The 26,221-nt window shown below is 37.9% G+C and overlaps 2 protein-coding genes across 5 annotated transcripts in view; one reads left to right on the forward strand and one right to left on the reverse strand.

The window, feature by feature from the left end:
• Positions 1-11,406, forward strand: part of LOC140985054 (uncharacterized) — a 16,581-nt gene extending 5,175 nt beyond the window's left edge. Inside the window, exons 2-3 of one of the 3 annotated variants that reach the window (XR_012176690.1) lie at positions 1,079-1,148; positions 1,678-2,050. Coding sequence is in view for 2 of the 3 variants with exons in the window: in XM_073452791.1 (XP_073308892.1) it covers positions 10,514-11,230 (717 nt within the window). In the remaining variant the exon portion in view is untranslated. Of the gene's footprint in view, positions 1-1,049; positions 1,149-1,677; positions 2,051-10,513 lie in introns of those variants that run through there. The other 2 variants (XM_073452791.1, XM_073452792.1) reach the window with 2 other exon arrangements.
• A 7,995-nt stretch (positions 11,407-19,401) lies between these two features.
• LOC140984401 (protein PAT1 homolog 1-like) lies at positions 19,402-25,131 on the reverse strand. 2 transcript variants are annotated; one of them, XR_012176611.1, is made up of 6 exons: positions 24,908-25,131; positions 24,534-24,709; positions 23,620-23,676; positions 22,973-23,054; positions 19,942-22,425; positions 19,402-19,733 (listed from the first exon to the last, which is right to left on the reverse strand). XR_012176611.1 is itself a non-coding variant. In XM_073451795.1 (5 exons), the coding sequence occupies exons 1-5, from the start codon at positions 24,972-24,974 to the stop codon at positions 20,354-20,356; spliced, it is 2,454 nt and encodes an 817-aa protein (XP_073307896.1). In that variant the 5' UTR covers positions 24,975-25,131; the 3' UTR covers positions 19,402-20,353. The 2 variants fall into 2 exon arrangements, 1 of the variants encoding a protein (XP_073307896.1); XM_073451795.1 differs by having other exon boundaries at positions 19,402-22,425.
• Positions 25,132-26,221: the final 1,090 nt, after the last annotated feature.

A 26,221-nucleotide genomic window follows, 5' to 3' on the forward strand; every position in this document is an offset into this window, starting at 1 on the left:
TGTTGGAAACTTAATTTCGGATGTTTGACAAACCGATTATTTATTGGAACTAACTGATCAAATATTCGATCTATACAGCTTGCCTAACTGAAGAGTATCGCGCATATTATCTAAGGCTACCGAACCCAGCTGAACTGAACTTTCGAAGAAAACCAACTGATCAGTTGGAAACCGATCAGTTGATATATTCAGCCGTATGCTTCCTTCAACTAAACATGTCTCGGGAAAGAACGATCAACCGACAAAGAGACATAGAAGATTGCAACGCCGCACTTAAATCAATACAGCTTAGAACAACACATTTCAGCGAAAGCAGTTAAGACGCCGCATCACAATAAATGAAGGAAACAATATCCAAGGAATAATCAAGTAAAAAATCAACGGATACAAAGATTCAAATTCATCTCAAGTTACCGTTGGAAAGGAAGCATATAAATAAGTGAACAAAGCAGCTGAGAAAAAGAACCATCAACGCATTATTGAAGCTTGCTGTTACGCTGCTAAAATCACAATTCACAGCTCACGTATATCAGATATATCAGTAGCATCTAAAGCTACACTTTGAGCGTGTTAACACTTTGTAATTCAATCAAGAATATATCTGTTGTGCTAAGATCAGTCACGAACTGATAAAAGCTTTTGTATGCTAAGAGTTTCAGTTTTGGCAGTGTTAAGTCCAAACTGAAGTGGGTCAGTACAAGTCTTGTATTCGTTGAAAGTCTTTGAGTGGAAATCCTATCCTTGAGATAGAAGGGTTGACGTAGGAGTGATTGAAATCTCTGAACATCCAGAAACAATCCTTGCGTACTTTATTTCAGTTTTGTATTCTATCTTTCAGTCAGTTATTTTCCGAAACTACTCTTAGTTTAACTGATTGTCATTGACCAACAAGATTCCGAGAATCAATTTGTCACCAAACTGAATTCAAAATTCGAAAAGATTCATTTTAATTGTGATTGTTTATTCAACCCCCCCTCTCTAAACACTCTTGATACGTTAATCGATCCTATCACGATTTATTTTTGTTTAGTCGTTTGGTATGAATTGTATTGAAGTGTATAGTGAATTTATATTGTAGGTTATATCGTTGGACGAGTTCATTCGATAGTCCTTAAGAAATTACTGTGGTATTGTAAGTTGAAGTTGAGGTACGCTCAAACCTATATCATTATGACGCTTATATTGGCGTGTAAGAATATTCAGTGAATGTTGTTTGCTATTACGTGCTTTGAATGTTTATTCTGATGCATTCGTGCATAAATTATATTGACATAACATATTGAGCCTTGACTCCTTTGACGGCTATTTATGTTGATTCTGTTGAGATATATTGAGTCATCAGAGGGACGAGTGGGTTAGGATTAGCCACATTCCCAGATGACAGCTAGGGACGAGCGACTTAGCTATTCGCATTCCCGATGCTACGTGCATGGACGAGCGGCGATTTGATACTGCATTCCTAGCACGGGTGGCCACTGTTACTGTTGATGATGCTATTCGTTTGGACTCCATTTGGTATCCGTTATTCCATTGTTACCATTCATGCATCGCATATCATTGCATTTACGTGGTATTCTTACATGTCTTTTATATACGTCGTAATTTTATTGGTTTGTCGTATTGGGGTCCGAACCCTGTTTTCTTTTTATGTTGTGGTTGTTTTTGATGCCATAGTAGGTTATTCCAGGGGATTTGACACGTCTGGTGGAGCGTCAGCGAGTGGTACTCAGTAGTCAGTCGGTTTGTGTCAGAGTTCCCAGATATTTATATATATTATACTGGTTTGATAAATTTTCCAGGGAGATGCCATGTGTAGCTGTATGGTGATATTTTTATGTTGTTTGAGATTTTAATTGTGGTATGTTGTGTCTAGTCCTGGCTAGTGCGGATGTAGAATATTTGTTTGGTTGATTGTGAACTTGATGTTATTTTTTAGCGTATAATGTTATTGTCGTGTTTTGAAATTTTTGGGATGTCCTACTTACGGGGAGGTCATGCCGAAATTTCTGTAGGCCCAAATGAATATTTTAAACTCGTTTTCGCTGTTTACACCTATTAATCTTTCAAAAAGGATCGATTAAGGTGCCGGTTGCGCAACGGAATTTTCAAAAATTTGTTTCGACAAGAACAATAAAAAAACCGAACACCTCAATGCTATAATGTGTAGCAAATACAAAAAACCAAAATGTAATACATAGGGTGTTTAGAATTTTTACCTATCAATCTCTTGAGATTGATGATGGCTCCAACTAAGGTGTAAACACCTTAGCTTTTGAATGGCAAGACAATCTTCAAGCTCTCCTTGCTTCAAAATTAGACCCACCACTTGCAAGCTAGAACCCCTCTTATTTTGCACTAGAAAAATAAGAGGATTTTTCAATGAGAAGTATTTTCTTTCCTCAACAACTGAAGAAGAAAAATGAGAGAAAAACGAAGGAGAATTGGTGATGGAATTTCGGCAAGTGAGGTTCAAGAGAGAAGGGAAAGGCTTTTTCTTGGTTCTTGAAAAAGTGATAAAGGTGCATGAGCATGCCATGCAAATTTTTTAATGAAAAATTGCCTCCAATCCTTCACCTTCCTAGCATGCCTTTTTTTCTTGGGCTTGTAACAATTACAAGGCCCATGGACTTTAATTGAAATATCTCAAACATATTTAAGCCCAATTAAACCTTACTTGAATTTACTCAAGCCCACTAGTTAAATAATTATTCCAATCGGGCTCTACAAGACCCAATGTTATTTAATTAACTCAACACTTGAATTAATTTAATTTAGTCCATAATAATGTTTATGAAAATCACAATTTTCAAATGCATTACTTATTTGACCAACTTTTAATTTAGGAACACATTCTTTTATAAGCCGTTCAATACATTGAACTATTTTACCTCTCAACGGGATCTAGAAAGCTAGTACTTGTGTTGTCCTCAATGGTTCATTGATACAACTAGCCGTGGGTTCACATCTCCATGTGATTCAGGACCAAACATGTCCTTATACGAGCATACCCCAACTGCTTCATTCTTACTTATCAACTCCTTGATAAGAAGAACGTCAGAACTCAAGTCTGATAGTACCCAACCAATCATGTTAAACGCCTAGCAGCATCGCTTACATGATTCCCTAGGTATCAAATGATAGTGCCTGCAAGAACCATTCAATTATGGTTAGCATACAGTACGGTCCCTTCAACTCATATATCCCGACCGATTCGACAACCATTGGTATATCGAGAGTTGTCAATGAATCGATACTATGTGTCATGTCGTAGTTGCATCGATGGTGTAATCTATGAAACCCCTTTCATAATTACCACCATACTCTGATCAGAGATTTCAAACTACATATACATGAAAAACACATAGGANAGAGTACATATCTGCATGCTCGTACATCACAATGTCCCCTACCAATGAAACATGATACTCACATCGCAGATACTAGTCTCGAACTCGAGCGGCCTATATCCTTATTAGCGGCGGCTGAATCGACTAGGAACTGTTTAGAATATACAGTATTGCAAATATGAGTTTCATGATACTCATCATATGAACATCTCATATTCTTTATACTATTTGTATATTCAAAGACTTTATCTATGCAACATGCATGGGTATACAGATAAAGAAGTGTCAAAATAATAATTTAAAATATTATTAAACTAAAGACTATTTATACATAGAGTTTCATTGTGAACACTCGGCCAACATTTGGCTCGACGTGCACCTACTCTAACAATCACCCACTTGCACTAGAGCCAACTATCCATATGCTTCAAACCCATCGATTCGCGATGCTTCTCGAATAATGGTCCATGTAAAGGCTTAGTTAGCGGATCAGCAACATTATCTGCGGAGTCGACTTTTTCAATCGACACTTCTCCTCTTTCCACAATCTCTCGGAGGATGTGGTACTTTCTCAATACGTGTTTGGATTTCTGATGAGACCTTGGTTCCTTTTCTTGAACTATAGCTCCCGTGTTATCACAAAACACCGGGACAGGAGCAACTCCATTAGGAATGACGCCCAAATCTTGGACGAAATTCCTTATCCAAACAGCCTCCTTTGTTGCAGCTGATGCAGCAATGTATTCGGCCTCAGTGGTGGAATCCGCAGTACTGTCTTGCTTGGAAATCTTCCAAGAGACAGCAGCACCATTGAGCATGAATACGAATCCAGAGGTTGACTTCGAGTAATCGATATCGCTTTGGAAGCTAGAGTCGGTATAGCCTTCCAATTTCAGTTCTCCACCCCCATAGACCAAGAACAACTTATTGGTCCTTCTCAAATACTTGAGGATGTCTTTCACAGCTTTCCAGTGTGGAATACCAGGGTTCGATTGATATCTACTCACTACACTTAGTGCAAAAGCCACGTCAGGACGTGTAGATATTATGCCATACATGATGCTACCAATCGTAGATGCATAAGGAATGCTTGTCATCGCCGCTATCTCTGCATCAGCTTTGGGAGACATAGACATCATCCATCGAGAACCGCTTCACGATGGTATCAATGTATGTGGACTGGGTGAGACCAAGCAATCTTCTTGATCTATCTCTATAGATCTGTATTCCCAATACAAAAGATGCTTCACCCAAGTCCTGCATCGAAAACTAACTTGCTAACCATATTTTAGTTGATTGCAACATTCCTACATCATTCCCAATGAGTAGGATGTCATCAACATAAGGCACCAGGAATGTCACAGCACTCCCACTGACCTTCTTATACACACAGGGTTCCTCGGGATTCTTAGTAAAACCAAACTCTTTGATTGTACTATCGAATCTAAGGTTCCAACTCCTAGATGTCTGCTTTAGACCATAGATAGATCTCTGAAGTTTGCATACCATATGCTCACTTCTGATAGATGTAAACCCTTCAGGTTGAGACATGTAAATCTCTTCCTTAATATCCCTATTAAGAAAGGCTGTATTGACATCCATCTGCCATATCTCATTGTCATACCATGCAGCTATGGCTAACAATATCCTTATCGACTGGAACATTGCAACTGGAGAAAAGGTTTCCTCAAAGTCGACTCCTTGTCTTTGAGTATATCTTTTTGCCACCAATCGCGCTTTGAAGGTCAATACCTTCCCATCCGCCCCAAGTTTCCTCTTGTAAATCTATTTACACCCTATGGGAACAGTTTCCTCAGGTGGATCCACAAGATTCAACACTTGGTTCGAATGCATGGAATTCATCTCAAATTCCATTGCTTCAAGCCACTTGGATGAATTGACATCAGATAATGCTTCCTTGAAGGTCCTTGGATCACATCCATGGATAGACTCATCATGGCCCTCTTCAAGAAGCAGACCATACCTCATAGGTGGTCTCGAGACTCTCTCGGATCTTCTAGGAGCTTGTATCTCCTCTCTTGGCTCTTCTGGTGTAAGTTCTTCAATTGTGGGTGTCTCTCGAACCTCTTCGAGTTCTATCATCTCCCCTTTTCTATCCAATAGAAATTTCTTTTCCAAAAAGATTGCATTCTTAGAAACAAACACCTTTGTTTCTTGGGAATAATAGAAATAATATCCAACTGAATTCCTTGGATATCCCACAAAGTAACATAAATAGGATCGACTATCCAATTTATCTCCCACTACCTGCTTCACATAAGCAGGGCACCCCCAATTTCTAAGATAAGAATATTTGGGAGGCTTACCCATCCATATCTCATATGGTGTCTTATCAACTACCTTTGAATGGACATTGTTCAACAACAGTGCCGCTGTCTCAAGCGCATATCCCCAAAAGGATGGCGGCAACTCCGTGAACGCCATCATAGACCGAACCATGTCCATCAAAGTCCGGTTAAGACGCTCCGAAACACCATTCAACTGTGGTGTAGAGGGCGGAGTCCATTGCGAGAGAATCCCATTCTCCCTAAGATACTCTTGGAACTCGGCACTCAAGTACTCACCACCTCGATCCGATCGAAGTGTCTTGATGCTTCGTCCCAACTGCTTCTCTACTTCACTTCTTAATTTTTTGAACCTTTCAAAGGTTTCAGACTTGTATTACATCAAATACACATACCCATACCTCGAAAAGTCATCGGTAAAGTTGATGAAGTAGGCATGTCCATGCTTAGTGGTGATGCTAAGCGGACCGCACACATCGGTATGGATCAAATCCAATAACCCTTTGGCTCGCTCCACATGGCCCTTAAAGGGAATTTTGGTCATCTTTCCTTAAAGACAGGATTCACAAATCGTGAGAGCATTAATATCAGACATATCAAACATGCCCACTCCCACTAGCTTGTTCATCCTTCTTAGGGAAATATGTCCTAATCGAGCATGCCATAATTGTGCCGAATTTAGAGTATATTATTTTCGCTTGTTTGTTGTTGTTATAGCTTGGACATTGTTTAGTGGAATATCTTTCAATTTTAAGTTGTAGAAATCGGTTTCAAGTTCTCCGGTACCAATTAAACATTCATTCTTGTAAATGTTGCAAACACCTTTGCTAAATAAACAAGAATATCAATCTTTATCTAGCATAGAAATGGAAACAATGTTTTTCACCAATTCAGGTACAAACAAAACATCTCTCAAAATCAACTTACAATCATTGTTCAATAACAAGTAAACATCTCCCACGGCTTTCGCAGCAACTCTTGCTCCATTGCCCATCCTCAAGAAGGTCTCACCTTCCCTGAGCCTCCTACTTCTTCCCATCACCTGTAGATCATTACAGAGATGTGAGCCACAGCCGGTATCCAATACCCAAGAAGTAGAGTTAATCGGAATGTTTACTTCAATATCGAACATACCGTTTCCAGAACTCTTCTGGGCAAGATATGCTCTGCAGTTACGCCTCCAATGTCCAGGATTCTTGCAGTGATGACTGATGTCAACAGTCTTGTCAGCCTTCACTAGTGTGGCTGCCACAGCGGGGCTCGGTGTCTGCCTCTTCAAGGGCACGTTCTTCTTGGGACGTTGGAAAGAACGCTTCTTTCCCTTTCTACGTGGATCAATCTACGTACCAGATGAAGAACCCATATAAAGAACCGAATTCTCTTTCTTGATGGTGGACTCAAAGGTAACAAGCATGTTTACCAACTCCTCAAGGGTCGGCTACATCTTGTTCATGTTGAAATTCACCACAAAAGGATCAAATGAGCTAGGCAGCGATAAGAGCAATACGTCGGTGGTCAACTCCGAAGGCAACGTAAGTTCCATGCCAACGATCTTGTCCACGAGCCCAATCATCTTTAGGCCATGCTCATGGACCGAGGCCGCATCTCGCATGCACAAAGTGATCAGCTCCTTGACGGTAGCATGCCTAAGAGGACGTGTTTGCTCTCCAAAGAGCTCCTTGAGATGCAAATGAATGTCAGCAGCACTCTTTGCATCCTCAAAACGCCTCTGCAGCTCATCATTCATAGAAGCCTGCATATAACACTTGGCTTTCAAGTCATGGTCACACCAATCCTTGTATGTCTGCAATTCCTCAGGAGTGCAGCCAGTCGGAGCCTCAACATGGGGCGACTCCGTACTTGTATATGCTATCCTTTCCGAATTCAAGAAGATTTTCAGGTTTCTTAGCCAAGTGAGGTAATTAGGTCCAGTTAATATGTGTTTTTCGAGTATTGCAGATAGCGGATTGCGAATCAAATAAATTGTAAAAATTTGTACTGAAAAGTAAAAAAGATAAATGTTAATGACTATTTTAAAATATTTAGTAAGATATAAAGTATGGACTTTTACTTTATAAATATTTACTCCCACTGTTTTGACATCTTTCACTACCCTTTAGTGAAAACGGGAAACTCCTTTCCTCAGTAGGTGCGTAAAGATCCAATTGGAGAATTATGATCCCGAATAATATCAGCCAATCATAATTCCTAAAAGGTAGTTCCCAATTGCATCACCATGCAACCCGCTACGTAAAATTTTGTCTCAAGTTTGATTAGTACCCAATAATATGACGTCGTTCATCTTTACGTGTAAAGCCATACCCATCGATGTTGAACCTTAATGGACGGTCGCCATGAGTTCCTTCAATAATATGAGAAGAAATCATGGGAGTTCCACGTAGTTCACATCACAATGTCAATGGATGTCACAGCTTTCCGGTGTCCAAGGCCCCCCAATAATATGAGCCGAGCCCAGAATAACTCCTACGTCACCCCTTATATCACGAAGATAGGATTTCTACTAAAAGACTTTGATCGAATACAATGTTTGTACTGAACCACTTCAGTTTAGTCTTATCAATGCCACAACTGAAACTCTTAGTTACAACAGGCTATTTCAGTTCGTGACTGATCTTAGCACAACTTAACAATATGACAGAGATTACAGTGTGCTAACAAGCTCAAAGACGGTAGCCTTGAATGCTACAGATAGAACTTAGTAAGAGTGAGCTTTTGATTTCAGCAGAGTGACAGCTTGAGTAAAATAGTAGTTCTTGTGTTATGCTTCAGCTGCTCTGTTCGCCTATTTAAAGGCTTCTCTTCCAACGGTAACTTGATATAATATTTGAATTTTATATCAGTTGATTTGCCACGTCGATATTCTTCTGACAATCGTACCCTGTAGACTCTGAAATGCGGCGTTCCACTACGAGTTGCAGTCTGCTTGTACTGATGTCGGTTGAACATCCTTTTCATTTGATGACGTGTTAAGGCTGAGCGATCAGCTGATGAAAGTAGCTGATAAGCTTGTGCTGAGTGAATCAACTGATTAGTTCCCAACTGATCAGTCAGCTATCTTTAGGAATCCAGTTAGGTTCAACTGATCAGTTTCCAACTGATCAGTCAGTTAACTTTGAAAGTTCAGTTCGGCTAGATTCGGTTGCCTTGATACCTCATGTGATACTTCAGTAAGGCACGTTGCTTAATATGAATACTTGATCAGTTCGTCCAATAGATAAATGGTGTGTCAAACAACCGAAATTAAGTTTCCAACATCAACACTTGAATTAATTTAATTTAGTCCATAATAATGTTTATGAAAATCACAATTTTCAAATACATTATTTATTCGGCCAACTTTTAATTTAAGAACATATTCATAAATTAAAAGTTACATTCCCCTCATAGAAGTCATACTTCTATTTTTCCTTACGCTCATAAACTCTTTTATAAGCCGTTCAACACATTGAACTATTTTACTTCTCAACGGGATCTAGAAAGCTAGTACTTGTGTGTCCCTCAATGGTTCATTGATACAACTAGCCGTAGGTTCACATCTTCATGTGATTCAGGACCAAACATGTCCTTACACGAGCATATACCCCAACTGATCCATTCTTACTTATCAACTCCTTGATAATAAGAACATCAGAACTCATGTCTGATAGTACCCAACCAATCATGTTAAACACCTTGCAGCATCGCTTACATGATTCCCTAGGTATCAAATGATAGTGCCTGCAAGAACCATTCAATTATGGTTAGCGTACAGTTCGGTCCCTTCAACTCATATATCCCGACCGATTCGACAACAATCGGTATATCGAGAGTTGTCAATGAATCGATACTATGTGTCATGTCGTAGTTTCATCGATGTTGTAATCTATGAAACCCCTTTCATAATTACCATCATACTCTGATCAGAGATTTCATACTACATACACATAGGATATCCATACCCGAAGGTAAGCGGTGAATCCCTGACTACAATGCATCGACTCCTATATGTTTCGACAAAACACCCAACCTTGCCACTTGATGACCCCATATGAGTTGGTAAACAAGTCAAAGTGTAATGCTTGCACATAGAGTCTTAATGTTGTCCCGGGTCATAAGGATTAATGGTGTACAACCATAAACTAAAACGTTTCCACTTGATAAGTGAGAACCACTTGGAAAGTCCTTTATGGAGGGTTGTTCAGTGCACTATACCAGGAGCACCTATCTGCATGCTCGGACATCACAATGTCCCCTACCAATGAAACATGGTCCTCACATCGCATATACTAGTCTCAAACTCGAGCGACATATATCCTTCTTAGCGGCGGCTGAATCGACTAGGAACTGTTTAGAATATACAGTATTGCAAATATGAGTTTCATGATACTCATCATATGAGCATCTCATATTCTTTCTACTATTTGTATATTCAAGGACTTTATATATGCAACATGCATGGGTATACAGATAAAGAAGTGCCAAAACAATAATTTCTAATATTATTAAAATAAAGACTGTTTATACATAGAGTTTCATTATGAACACTCGACCAACACTTGGCTCGATGTGCACCTACTCTAACATCTTTGTTGTTTGATAATTAAATATTAATTAAGAGCACGGGCCCTGATAGTTTGGTATCAGAGAGTAACTGGGATACGCTCGAATTAGAGTCTAGGACACTCGAGTTTAGACACAAATAAAATGATTGTGCATGTGTTTGATTATTTGCTCTTAATTGTTTCTATGTTTTGAATTAATTGTATCAGCATGACTAGAGCGTATTAGTTTAAGTTTATGCTCTTATACTAGACCGATTATTTTGTTTCTGCCCGTGGATTAAATCCCTTTGTCTTGTAGATGGCACCTGGACGTAAGGGCAGAAAAGGAAAGGAAGTTGTTCAGGAATCTGAAGCTCCTAATGTGAGAGGACTTAACGAGACTGAATGGGGAAGACGAAGTCGTCGTCCTCGCGGTGAAGCACGAAATGTTAACGTCGAGCATGAAGTGGATCAGTTGACTAGAGGAATGGGTGAAATGGAACTAGTGATAGCCCGATTTCAGAACATGCGTCCTCCTCGATTCTTTGGGAATGAAGATGGTGAGAAAGTTGTAGCATGGTTAAAAAGTATGAAGCGCTTGTTTAATATGTTGGAGTACACTCCTGATTTGCAACTTAAGTTGGCTATTTGTCAATTAAAAGACCGAGCTCATTTATGGTGGGAAACTACTGAGGAAGCTCTGAAGGAATCAGGTGAAAGAGTTACTTGGGATGTATTTTGCGCACAGTTGGCTCGAGAATATTCACCGCCTTCGTATTATTCGGCCGAGGAAGCTGAATTTAATAGATTGACTCAAGGTAACATGACTGTAGTTGAGTATGCCTCTCAATTCTCAGCACTTCTTGCCTATGTTCCTCATGTTGCTAACAGTGATCGGAACAAGTTATCGCATTTTATGCAAGGATTGAATCGAACCATTTGCACTTTAGTAGTAGCTGGAGCACCTGTTAATTATGCCGATGCTGTAGAGAAAGCCAAGAATGTGGAGGCAAGTCTACTTTTGGCAGAACCATAGTCAGTTCAACCAGGTTTTCCTCATATTTTCGGAAGTAATGTGCCGATGCCAGTGGGTGCGCCACTATACCGTCCTTTACTTCCGTATCAGCCTTCGCAGTTTTATCAGCAACCAAAGCAGCAAAACTTTAAGGCCAAAGGAAAACAGTTCAAGAAACAGAGTCGTAGTAGTTCTTCTAGTTCTGGCAGTCAGCGTGGAGGTTCATTGGGTCACCAAGTGGAGTATTTTGTGATCGTTGTGGTGGTAAGCATATCAGTACTCAGTGTACGGGAGTGCATGGATCTTGTAATATCTGTGGGCAAGTTGGACATTATGCTAGAGTATGTCCGAATGCAGTAAGACAACAATTTCAGCAACCTCAGTTTGGTCAAGGTTTCAAAGGACCAGCAACTAGACCTTTTGTTCCGACTCAGTCTTTTCAGCAGTCTAGCTATCCTCAGCCTAGAGGTTCTGTTCCGCAGCGTTTCCTTGGGCCACAGCAGGCTCAAGTTCATGCTCTAACTCAAGATCAAGTTCAAGACGCACCGGGCGGAGTTATTGCAGGTATCTGCCTTATTTTTAATCATCCTGCTCGTATCCTGCTAGACACAGGAACATCTCATTCATTTGTATTTGTTGTATTTGTTGATGAGCATGAGATTGCTACTACTCCGTTGATAGATACAATGTCAGTCTCTACACCTGCCGGTGTATGTTTGATGTCTCATGAGATAATTCTGAATTGTGTGATTAGATTCGATGATAATATTATGATAACTAATCTGATCAAGCTAGATATGTATGACTTCGATTGTATTCTGGGAATGGATAATCTGTCAAATTATCAAGCTACCGTTGATTTTTTCCATGGAGTTGTCAGATTCAAACCGTATTATGGCATTAAATGAAATTTTTACGGTATTGATTCGCAATCACGTATTCCATTAGTGTCAGCAATGGAAATGTTTAGAATCTTGTCAACAGGAAATGAAGGATTCATGATCTATACAGTTGATGCGACTCAGGGAAAAAGATTTGAAGTATCAGATATTCCTGTTGTCAAGGAATTCTCTAATGTATTTCCCGATGAGATTCCTGGATTTCCACCCCAGAGGGAAATCGATTTTAGCATTGAGTTGGTGTCCGGGACAAATCCTATTTCTAGAGCATCATACCGTTTGGCTCCAGCGGAATTGAAAGAACTCAAAGAGCAATTACAGGACTTACTGGAAAAAGGTTATATTAGACCAAGTATGTCACCTCGGGGAGCTCCAGTATTGTTTGTAAAGAAGAAAGACGGAACGATGAGAATGTGCATTGATTACAGGCAGTTGAACAAAGCTACTGTGAAGAATAAGTATCCTCTGCTGCGTATCGATGACTTTTTTGATCAGTTGCACGGTACATCAGTGTATTCAAAGATCGATCTTCGTTCTAGATATCATCAACTTAGAGTTCGAGAGGAAGATGTTTCGATGACAGCATTTTGAACACGTTATGGACATTATGAATTTCTAGTTATGCCTTTCGGATTGACTAATGCTCTAGCGATTTTTATGGATTTGATGAATCGCGTTTTTCTAGAATTTATAGACAGATTTGTTATTGTCTTCTTAGATGACATTCTGATTTATTCAAATTCTAAGAAGGAGCATCGAGAACATTTAAGGTTAGTCCTCCAGACACTCAGAGCAGCGTAATTGTATGCAAAATTTTCTAAATGTGAATTTTGGCTGGACAGAGTAGTATTTCTGGGTCATGTTACATCAGCTCAAGGAGTATCAGTAGATCCCAAAAAATTGGAAGCTGTTATAAATTGGCCAACACCGACGAATATTTCCGATATTCGCAGTTTCTTGGAATTAGCAGGATATTATAGGCGTTTTATTGAAGGATTTTTTATTATAGCAAGGCCTATGACCCAATTAACGCAAAAAGATCGACGTTTTGTGTGGACTGATGAATGTGAGTCAAGTTTTCAGACTTTGAAGGAAAAGTTGACAACAGTTCCAGTGCTAGCTTTGCCATCAGGGTCAGGTGGATATGATGTTTGTTCAGATGCATCTCTAAATGGACTTAGTTGTGTTTTAATGCAAAATGGGCGAGTGATTGCGTATACTTCTCGTCAGTTGAAACCGCATGAGACCCGATATCCAGTTCATGACTTAGAGTTGGCCGCCATTGTGTTTGCATTGAAGTTACGGCGTCATTATCTGTACGGTGAACAATTTGTGATTTATTCGGATCACAAGAGTCTTAAATATCTTTTCTCTCAGCCTGACTTGAACATGAAACAGCGTCGATGGATGGAGTTGCTTAAAGACTTTGATTGTGAGATTCAGTATCAACCAGGACAGATGAATCTTGTTGCAGATGCTCTCAGCAGGAAAGTTCAGAATGCTATGCTGACATCTTTGACTATCTCTAAAGTTCACGAGCACTTGGGAACTTCAGGATGGACTTATCAGATCAGTGGAGACTTTTTTTTAGTGTCATCTATTCAAGTTGAGCCACAAATTTTATCCAGCAACAAAGTAGCACAGAGGACCGATCCGCACATTCATAGATTAAAAGAATTGTCTTGAACAGGTCAGACATAAAAGTTTAGTGTTGCTTCAGATGGTAGTCTACGCTTTAATGGTAGACTTGTGATTCCTAATTTGATAGATCTGAAAGAAGCTATACTACGGGAAGCACATTGTAGTCGACACAGTATTCATCCAGGAATTCGAAAGATGTATCATGCCTTGAGAGCTCATTATTGGTGGGAAGGTATGAAGAAAGATATTTCTCATTTTGTGGCTAAATTTTTAACATGTCAACAAGTTAAAGCCGAGAGAATGAGACCTGGCGGAATGTTACATAGTCTTGAAGTGCCGCAGTGGAACTGGGAGCACATTGCTATGGATTTTGTGACACGTCTACCTCGTTCAAATCGTGGTTGTGATGCGATTTGGGTGATTGTTGATAGATTGTCTAAGTCAACTCATTTTATTCCGTATGATTGGACTTGTACTTATATGAAAAGGCGAAATTGTACATTGATCATATAGTGAAATTGCATGGTGTGCCAGTAAGCATAGTATCTGATCGTGATCTAAGGTTTGCTTCGAAGTTTTGGGTAAGTTTTCAATCAGCTTTGGGTTCAAAGTTGGCTATGAGCACTGCCTATCACCCAATAAGCATAGGCCCAGCCCATTTCCATAATATATTAATCAACCCATTTGATAGAGGAATCAGATCGCTCAAATCCAGAAGTATTTCCCCAGCCTTGCCCGTCGTCTTTCTCTTTCTTCTGCAGCAAGCGTGCGACGCCCCCAGCGGCCAGATTTTTAGTGTAGCGGCGTAGCAATATTCTTCCTCCAGTATATTAGAGTCTTTCCTACCTTGAATCGGAAGTTATCAAGTTCGATCGGTTTGATTTCCAGCAGCTAGGCGCGTGGGCTTTGATCCGGCTTAGATAGTGAACACTGTTTTCGGCGACATTCGGTTGTGCGTTTTAGTCTCGATTCTTGAGGTATTAAGCTTGAAATTTCAGATTATTAAGGGTTTTATAGGCTCCCCGGATTTTGAATTTTAACCGAGCCGATTTATTTTGGTTTAGTCGTTTGGTATGCATTGTATTGAAGTGTATAGTGAATTTATATTGTAGGTTATATCGTTGGACGAGTTCATTCGATAGACCTTAAGAAATTACTGTGGTATTGTAAATTGAAGTTGAGGTACGCTCAAATCTATATCATTATGACACTTTTATTGGCGTGTAAGAATATTCAGTGAATGTTGTTTGCTATTACGTGCTTTGAATGTTTATTCTGATGCATTCATGCATAAATTATATTGACATAACATATTGAGCCTTGACTTCTTTGACGGCTATTTATGTTGATTCTGTTGAGATATATTGAGTCATCAGAGGGACGAGTGGGTTAGGATTAGCCACATTCTCAGATGACAGCTAGGGACGAGCGACTTAGCTATTCGCATTCCCGATGCTACGTGCATGGACGTGCGGCGATTTGATGCTGCATTCCTAGCACGGGTGGCCACTGTTACTGTTGATGATGCTATTCGTTTGGACTCCATTTGATATCCGTTATTCCATTGTTACCATTCATGCATCGCATATCATTGCATTTACTTGGTATTCTTACATGTCTTTTATATACGTCATAATTTTACTGGTTTGTCGTACTGGGGCCCGACCCCTGTTTTCTTTTTATGTTGTGGTTGTTTTTGATGTCATAGCAGGTCATTCCAGGGGATTTGACGCGTCTGGTGGAGCTTCAACGAGTGGTACCCAGTAGTCAGTCGGTTTGTGTTAGAGTTCCCAGATATTTATATATATTATACTGGTTTGATACATTTGCCAGGGAGATGCCATGTGTTGCTGTATGGTGATATTTTTATGTTGTTTGGGATTTTATTTGTGGTATGTTGTGTCTAGTCCTGGCCAGTGCGGCTGTAGGATATTTGTTTGGTTGATTGTGAACTTGATGTTATTTTCGAGCGTATAATGTTATTGTCGTGTTTTGAAATTTTTGGGATGTCCTACTTACGGGTAGGTCATGCCGAAATTTCTGTAGGCCCAAATGAACATTTTAAACCCGTTTTCGCTGTTTACACCTATTAATCTTTGTTGTTTGATAATTAAATATTAATTAAGATCACGGGCCCTAACAGGTCTAAAGCGAAAATCCCCAAAAGGATGGCAACAACATTGCCTGTTCCAGGCAGCGGGGCAGCGCAAAAATAATGTTTGTTTGTTTTCTAAAAATCATATTTTCTAGGTCCTGCATTTTTTATGAAAGATTTTCTTAAACGTTTAGAAACAAATTACTCAACATAATTCAAAAAATAAATAAAAGAAAATCAAACGATTAAGAAACTTTGGCTCTGATACCACTGTTATTGTATCATTTTCTCGCACACAAAAAGTAGCGGAAGTTAAAATTTGTGTGTTTTTACAATCGAAACTTCTTTGGGTGTCATATGATTTAAATCATTAATAGGACATTCATATTTGATTTACCTTTGTGTGTAAGAACGCTGGACACCAAACCAGTTTGAGATTAACGAAGTTGGTCCTTCTTGTAACTCTCTAGGAACTATCTACAGGAATCAACCACTTTTATCAATCTCCTGAATCAAGTCCACGATCATAAACTTAATTTCTCATGTAAATCGCATTAGATATATAAACAAAATTNTAGTATTCACTACTACTAATTTACTATTTATTTAGTATATTCTATATTCAATAAATGAATAATTATGAACTCATCAAAATCATGATCGATAGTACAAATCTAGTTTACATAATGAAAATTTTGAAAGATAAAATTTTTCACCGATTCATTTTTGGCAACTACAAATTTTGTGAATTCATTGACTAAAAATACATTTATACTCTCATCACTTAATTAACAGTTAAGCTAACTTCCACAACTTCCATTACATTGAATCAATTTATAAACTCTTTTATAATCATTCTGTTTGATTACATCAAACTACAGTCGCCAAATTCAACTTGAAGTTGCATATCTCAATGAGAACACATAATCAATACTTGTGTGACCCTAAACGGTTCACAAGTACAACTCGTTGAATTTGACTATCTCAATGAGAACACATAATCAATACTTGTGTGACCCTAAATGGTTCATAGGTACAGCTAGTCTTAAGCTCGCAACTTCATGTTATTCAGAATGACATTTATTCTTATCCGGGTTTACCCCTAATTAGCCTCATTCTTTTCATCAACTCCTTGATAAAAAACGTCAAAAATAAAATCCGATTGCACCCGAATAATGATAAGACCATCAAGTAGCATCGCTCCATGATCCCCTAGGTATCAATAAAAGTGCAGCAAGAAATTAAGTTATGGTTAGGATATAGTACATTCCCTTCAATTCATATATCCCGATCGAATGCAAACATTTTATCGAGAGTTACAAATGAATTCGATAATGACGTGATGTATCTTTGAGTAATAATATTGTCATGGCTTGTTCAACTGAGGAAACTCATTTCCAAAATACACATGCCATACTCTGACCAGAGATTCCTTGTACTATTAACTCATTAGATCACATATGATATCTTCACATGTATGTCAGCGGTGAATCCCCGAATATAATGCATTGACTCCTGCGTATTTCGAAACTACACCTAACCTCGTCACCTGATGAACCTCAATGGAGTCGGTAAATGAATCAAAGTGCAATGTAGAGCCTTCACATTGTCCGGGTCAAATGATTAATGGTGTATAATCATAACCGATGACTATTCAACTTGGTAAGTGATAACCACTTGAAAAGTCCGAGAGAGGGTTGTTCAGTGCATCATCAAATGATCACTCAACTCTATGAATGGACATCTCAATGCACTTACCAATGAAACATGGCGTTCATATCACAGATGTTAGTCTCAACCTCGAGTGATCTTTATCCTTATTTTAGGTGGTTGAATCGACTAGGAACCAGTTTAGAATATACAGTACGCTTACTAATGACTTTCATGATCTTATGTTGAGAGACAGATCTCGTGATACTTTTGTATTTCAAATACTTTATCTATACAGCTTGTATGAGTATACGGATAAAATAAATATCATAACATGATAAAACCGTAAAATATTATTAAAATAAAGATTTTTTTTACTTAAGAGTCAATAAATCTCATGCCACAAGTTGGCTCGCTGTGCACGTAATCTAACATAAATTTCATCTCATTATTCATGGTTCATTATCATGTCTCCTCTAGGAGCGAGGCCATTGTATCGATTTTATACCCACCGAATGGGGCCATAACTATGCGTTTCCACCGTATGGGGCCATATTTTATCATATAAATTTCTACTTTAAAAATCAAATCACAACATTCCCTTTCAAAATTCCAAGCGCATCAAATGAATCAAAGTGAGTTAATGAAACATATGCAAATCAGAGGTCACAAAACACATGGTGTATGATCGAATTTTTTAAAACAGAAATATCGTTGTTTAAAATATAGATAAGCCTACTTAGGAAAATTGTATATAATACAAAATCAACTTATGAGTAACAAGTCTTCCAAACTTTATAAATAACAAAAGCTCACTTACTTTATTTTTCATGATTCTAAACGTGAATGAACCACTCGAAATCTCGCTTGAATTTTGACAGCTCTTGGACAAAACTTCGTCCTGCAAAATCTTCGAAAATGCTGAAAATTGGGTACTTTGAGAGGTGTAGAAATCTTGTAGCATAGATTATGCATTTATAGGTGGAGTTGTACCCAAATTTTCCATAATTCTTTGATTTCCTTTCCTTGTTTTCCCTTCTTGCCATGTTATTCAAACTTGGTGTCCAAGTTTACTATTTTCGAAAATAAAAGGATTTTTAAGCAAATTTTTGTACATTACCTATGTTAAACATTGACTTGATAATTTTAAATTTAAGAGTTGGTTGACTCAAAATTCATGGTTCTCCAAAGCCAAATAATATATAAGATTTGAAATCTTAATTTTTTGCTTCGCCTTCCTCTTTTCGAACTTCTTATGACATAATTACTTTCCATGTTTCCTATTAATTAGCTCATGTGTTGGAACTGAATCAACAACTAGGTAAAGAAGTAATAAATATGGATGAATATGGCTAAAGTAACATCTTCAAAGAGATAATTGTCAAAATAGACATCTAATTTTGTTTATTTTGTATTTATGCACAAATTCAAACTTGGATTTTAATCCTGTAATCTCAGTTATTTTTTATGTTTTGGTCTTTTTTTAACCAAAATGTTGAGCGAAAAATTCTCTGATGCAACGTCTGCATTTTCAAATCTTATCAACATTCTAAAAGAAAAATACCTGGAATCATAAAATAACAAACTTATAAGATTAAACCAAAATTTAAATCCTCACACAAACAAAAAAAACAAATACACTTAATCATTAAACTCTTTTGGCTATTATCTCATCTTCAAAAAAAAAAAAAAAAAAAAAANCAATATTTTCGATAAAAAAATAATAATAATAAATCAATTAAGTGAACGAACATAAATGACATTTATGTAATGATTTATTAGAAAATATATTTTAATAAAATCTTGACCCACCTGTGTAACTTTACTTTTGTCTCGTATTCTCATCTCTATCAATCCTCGATTGAATCTAAGTATTTATAATTTTAAAATTTTATTTTCCATAAAGCTTGAAAAATCACACTTGTTCTTAAATTTAAAACATCTACAGATTATTTCATCCATTATTTTAAATTATGTAATTAAAATTACTTCAAAAACTAAAAACATTTATTATGCTTATCTCCAGCTAATCACGCTTAAACAGACTCGTAAGATTTAATCCCTTTGGCTCGATGCTTCGTGACAATTCACGTCTTTTAGAACGCTTATTCCAAGAATTGACGAGGTAAAGTAATCCAGATTCACGCTCGCATCAACATTTGGAACCCGAGGAACCAAAAATAATCAGGGACAAATTCAGGAAGAGTGTGTACGTGTGTGTAATCTATCAACAGAACACCTGCAAAACCCACATGCCACATACCCGCACATGTTTCCATGCATATATACCAGAGATGGAAAACAAATTTACGTGTGCAGGGGTTTCAATAGCTATATAAACGAGCTAATGATACTCGACAACCTAGTATTTTAACTATCCTTCCAAGTAAATGCTACTCAAATCTGCATCAATGAACTCCTAAACTATCAAGAAAACAAGTTTTTACCTGCGGCAATGGACGCAGGATTCGACTCATTCCCCCGAATAAAAGTTTGAGGAGGATGAAGGAACACCATAAATGTCAGCATTCTGAATAGCTTACCTGTATATTTCACCCATACAGTTACATTTTTAGACCAGGATCCAAATAAAGCTTCCCATATACCACAGCTTTTGACACGACACAAAATCATGTTAGTTTATATTTCATATATATAAGTAGAAAGAAAGATATAAAGAAACGGGAAAGCCAATGAGCAAAACACAGTGGAAGGAGACCGGAATGATGCCAACAGTAGAACTTTACGCATTAAAACGCCGCCTAAAGTAATCGACATCCCATTCTTCAGAATGACGGCGGCCCCACCAGCGTGAAGAATTCACAACCCTGAATATTACACAACTTGTTGCTGTCTCAGCTAACCCCTCACTGATTCAGGATTTATTTGTCCACCACCTCCATCGTGAGTATTTAATCCAGTAACAGGCATGGATCGCTGAGCAAAATTCAATAACAATTTCTTCTGACTCTCATTAGTGTGTGGGAGACTGGCACGTAGAAGTTCCACAGGCATCTCCCTGCTCACAGCTCTTGTCGCTTCTGCCTCTGAGTTTAGTGGGCTTTCAGTGGTTAATGACCACATTATGCTATCATATTTACTCATGCAGTACTTTGTCAAGAGACCGAAGAACGCATCAAATGAAGCCTGCCAAAGAGTGTAATTAGGCATGCTGAAGTGGCTGGGAGTCTGCGAACCTGTTAACAAGTGAGTTGCTCTATCTAAAACAGACGTTAAAATAATGGAGGCACCATCTCCAGCAGGGCTCTTTATCGGGCGAAGAGGTGGCTGCTCTGAGGAACAAACTACAGCAGCAAGACAAGCACTAAGTGAATTAAGATCCATACTACTAACACACAGAGTAACTGCTTTTGCAAGACCATTATTGGTATCAGCTGCTTCTGGATCAGAGGGAAGGCCACCAAACAGAAATCTTAAATGGCGGAAGATGGCCATGCAAACTATTCGAGCAAGTTCACTTCCAGTTAAAAGAAGGCGAAGAAACCTTGAAATAAGCTTCTGACCTTTAGAAACAGAAACTAATCGTAGAAACAAAATATCATCCTTGGGAGACAGCCCGATAGGATTACTACTTCTACCAAGCGGATCAACAAGCCGAAGAGAAGCAGCTAAGCCTTCTAATAGAACATGGCGCTTCCGCCTAAGATGACTTCCCCCATCTTCGGGTTGAGTAAACTGTAAGAGCCGGTCAATATCGTCAACATCCAAAAGAAGGCGAAACCCATCCTCAATAGTGACCCTTGCAGCAAGCATTGGTTCCTGTTCCAAAGGCTTCTGAGATGATTTATGCTCAGCAGTACCATCTCCACTAGCAGAGGGAGGAGGATCAATTTCAAGAAGAGGCTGGGGCCTACGAATTGAAGAAAAGCGAACTTTTCCAAGTGCATCAACATGGAAATATGGTTGTGATTCAGCACTGTTACGGGACCTGGAAGATTGTTCCCTTGGGTGTGAAGGGCAAAACCGATATTTTGAACTTGATTCAGCAGATTGTTTGGCAAGACAGGCTTGATGATAATAATCATCTACATATGGGTCGTTTCCATGGGTGGCGGCCTGCTGAATTTTAAGAATGGTCTCTATTTCCTCAGCGGTCATATGTTTTGATTTAAACTGTGGCAAATGACTCTCACTCCTATGGCCGCTAGAATCGGGCCCTTGGTGAGAAAGTCGGGCAGAATGTCTATCCCTGCGCGCTGATTTAGATTTTGACTCTCTTTTATCAGTGTACGCATAGTTACCAAAATATGATGGTGAAGGGAAGGTGTTGTAAGTGTGAGGTGGTAATGCTGAAAAATTGGCTAAAGGCGAATGATATGGAAGATGCAATCTCTGTTGCTGAGAGGGTATTAGTGGTGGTAATAACCCAGTTTGATACTGATGTTGTAAAAAATTGTTTAAGAGGATAGAATTATCACCACGAAGAAGATAGGTGTTACTACTACACTGATTTCGCAGCCGATTGTTATGTGAGAAGTTAGGGGAGATTGAGTGCAGCATGTTAGCATTATCACAAAACCCAATAGGCATTTCGGCAAAACAAAGACTTGAACCAGATAATGGAGACTGGTTTGGCAAAGAGAAGGGTGACTGAGATCCACCAGCAAGAGATAAGAAATTATGATGACTAAAATTATTCGTTGAAGCTTGTAGCGATCCTGATGGTGGGAAGGAAGTGAAAGAAGATTTTGGGACCAAAATAGGCTCACTAGAGAACCGTTGGAGTTGTGGCTGCTGCTGAGGGTATGACGATGTTCTATGCAACGGTTTAGATTTTGGATGATACAGAGAAGAGAGATGAGGCTGTGATGACCATCTCTTATTTTCATCATAACCTTCTGAGTCAGACATACGATGGTCAAGCCAGTCGGGAAAATCTGCCTCTCGTGCCCAATCTGTAGCAGATGAACCTGCAATAACCTTCTGTTAATGAAAGGAATCATATTACACAAAGTACAAGCACACACATAAAAACTGGAAAAACAGCATGAAAAGTTATCCGAAAATCAAAATACATTCACACAAGGCCTTAACAAGTGCAGCAAATCTCCAGCTATCTCACAGCAACCAAGGCAGTGAAAAATGAGAGAATGAGAAAAAGGAGATGAAATTCCAAATTTTAACAGAGATTTATCGGGGAAGAATCTGCCATGAGTGACGCATGGCCAATAACACATGCAACTCCAGACACCACTTAAAAACGAATTAACGTCAATGTTTCATTTATACCCTTATAGACATGTGAAACATTTTTAGGACACAACCAAGGATTTTTTTAATGATGACTGAAGAAGAGACTACTCAAAATCTAGAAACTACATCACAAGAGAAAAATCTTACCTATATAGATAATTTATTCTAAACTTCTTATTAAATTGTAAAACTACAAAATAGCAACAGAAGAAAATTAAAAAACATGTTATCATACAAAGAAATTTGAAAGGATATTGAACTCACTCTCCCTAGAAAAAGATCCGGATCCAGATCCTCGATCGCCAATAATTCCAGGGTGCCTTGGCCCAGAAACAACTTTGTTCAACTAAAAAAATAGAAAATATGAACATCAGAAAAACATAAAGCAGGCAAAAAAATTCTGTAACCTTGGTATTCAGTAGCACTGAGGCTCTTTACAGGCATATTTCAATTTAACCTTACATTTGTTCAGTGTTTCCTCGAGTGTAAAGTTTCAGCTTATGAATTGGATTTTGGACAAGTTGTTTAGTCAGCAACTCAAATTATGCTGAAGTAACATTTTGTACATTCAAATTCCCATCAGCAATACAAGTTTATTGACTAAATTTTTACCACAACCTGTTTGATTTCATTCATAACACGATACAGAAAACAGATTGAAATTAAATATCATTGGAATCACACCTAACATAACCACTTGTCAAGATTTTAATTAACGCCAAACCATTCCTAAAAGATGCAGTAAGTACGGTTTGCAAAGAAACATGGCAGAGCCACATTATGGGTACACAAGTAAATTAGATCCAGTTCCAATTTGAAAAATGGAAAGAACTGCCTAGAAATAACATTAAAATTCTAAATTATAAAATAAACACAACTCTGAGTTTCAAGTTTGAGAAGAAGAAAACAACCTTTGCAAAAGTAGTCGCCAGATCATCAATTTCAGACAATGATCCAAATATTGATCCCTGGAGAGGGCAATAGAATGCGATCAGTTGTCAAGAAGTCCATGCAATAGGTGTTGGCAAACATAAGGCATAAAAAACTACTGTGAACACAGATATTATAAATATCAAAGAGAGTAAGAGATGCACAACATGCAAAGATGTCTGGCTATAATAATTATAAGAAAAAAAAAAGAAAAAAAAGTCAATTGCATCCTCAGTGAACTTTGAACATCAAAAGTAGTTTCTAAAGAAGATAAAATAATGGTCAAAACATATAGAAACTACAACATCATCATTTTGTGATCCTCAAAAGGAAGGCAAAAGCCAGCCTCTAGTTTGACATACAATCCGTAAACTCTCATTCTTTAAGAAGAACTGGCCACTTTTTAAAGACTGAAAAAACATTTAGCTCTAACAAAATAAATCATACATCACAATCTCCAAGATCTTATTTTATTCGAACAAATTGAAAGCTCTTTTTTAATCCATTCACAATATCTAATCTCTAAAAGTCAAACATATATCCATCTTAAAAGCTTCATATACAAGAATATTGCAAAAACATAGCCATCAACAATCATAATACAGAACAGCAAACATACAGCCGTCGTCTCTTTGTCATTCTTCCATCTATCAACTATTCGTAAATGGATGACTATTCATAATCATTTTTTCCAGGCTGCGATGGTGCAACTTCAGCATGGTGAGCAAGAAAAGGTAAGATTGTGGGAGAATATCCAAATCCATATAAGTCAAAACACCGAGAACAAATGAATTCAGCATCTTAGAACCAGGTCAAAAAATAACCCACAGCACTTATCAAAACTTAAACACGCATAGAATGGAAAATGTTTTAAGGAGCGATTCAATATCTTCACCTCATTTTTGCCAAATAATTGATACTCTTGCAACTCTTCCTCGCCACCAAGTCCACCTCCAAGAACAGAAACACCCTCTTCTTCATCTTCCAAACCCCCTAATTCCACTGTATCCATAACATCAATAACATCTTTCCCAAAAAACGAGTACTGAGATGCAACGAAAGCTGCTCCATCTGCATCAAATAACCAAATCCGTTACTTGAATGATCCAACACTATATGGAGCAATGGAATGACAAAAACGCCAAAGTTTCCTTAAATACGCAGACAAACAAACAACATGAAGATAAAAGAAAAACAGATCGAAACCAGCATAAAAAAACAATAAACTGCGAAAACAAAAAAGGCCAAGCTGGAAGTAAAGCAACGAACCAGAAAGAGAGCCAGAACCCGAGTCGTTGGGGTCACTGAAATCCTTCCCATCCCCCAACTTCTTCATATCTATACAACAAATGACCAAGCAAACAAGAACACAGATATAATCAATCACAAAGAGAGAGGCACTTCCCAACTTTCCCCTTTTCCCGATGCAGATAATTAGGGTTTACACGAAGACAAAAAAAAAAGAGTTAAGGGATCTTGTGGAAAAATAAGTAATTGGGACTCGTTTGAGCTCTCAATCGAAACAAAAAAGTCATTTTAATCTTATTATTTTTTCCATAAAAATAGATATTTAAATTAATCAAAATAAAAATTATATTCCAATCTCAACTCAGACATAAAATTTCACCTCGAACTTCACTCTAAATGTTTAAAACTCGGTCGATTTATGAAAACAATAACTCGAATACGAAAACTCGACCGAAATGTGAAAAACTTGACTCAAATATAAACAACTAGACGCAAATATGAAAAATTGATCCAAATATGAAAAAGTTGACTCAAATGTGAAAAGTGAACAAAAATATAATATGTTTATAATTTTTTTACGTAAATATTTAATTAAATATGACATATTGTAGTAGTAAGATATTGTGTTATGAAAACACATGGTTCGAATCTAAATTGAGTCCAAATCTGATATTAATTTTTATTTCATTTTATTTATTTTATTTTAACAAACATATATATTTTAATATATAATTGTGCGTACGCGGGTGGGTGGGGGATGGGGATTCGTTTGTTATGATAAAAGTGAGAGAAATCGCAATCTACAACAGCACATATTTATTTATTTTGTTTACTAATTTATTATTATTTTAATTATTTAATTTGTTATATAAAATAAATGGGACGTGATAAGGAATGGTGTTGGCCTTGGGGTTGCTTTTGAGTCCATCCAAATGACTCAATATTTATTTATTTTATTTGTGCATGTGTTAAAGTTTTGTTGAATTTTTTTAATTATTTTATGGAATAAAATATTTTGTAATTTGTTCTTGAACATGATTGATACTCCAGGAAGAGCCCAGGTCATGAATAACCTGGGACATTAAGTGGGTAGCCCGAATCCGGGTAAGTTTACAAGAGGAATTCGTCAGAATCCGGGCATGTGAATGCCCGGGACATCTTCCCCCGAGTTATCAGAAATCAGGGCCCTCGCACCAATTCCCGAGATGCTTTCTACCCGGGCTACCTCGAAATTAGCACCTCACTCAAGTGCACCAGTATGGGGATACATTATGTTTGACAATCATTACTGTCAGAAATACAGGGATTTGACGTGTCAGAGAAGTTGTCAAGATT

The sequence above is a fragment of the Primulina huaijiensis genome, chromosome 9 (assembly GCF_012295235.1).
Source record: "Primulina huaijiensis isolate GDHJ02 chromosome 9, ASM1229523v2, whole genome shotgun sequence".
NCBI lineage: Eukaryota > Viridiplantae > Streptophyta > Magnoliopsida > Lamiales > Gesneriaceae > Primulina > Primulina huaijiensis.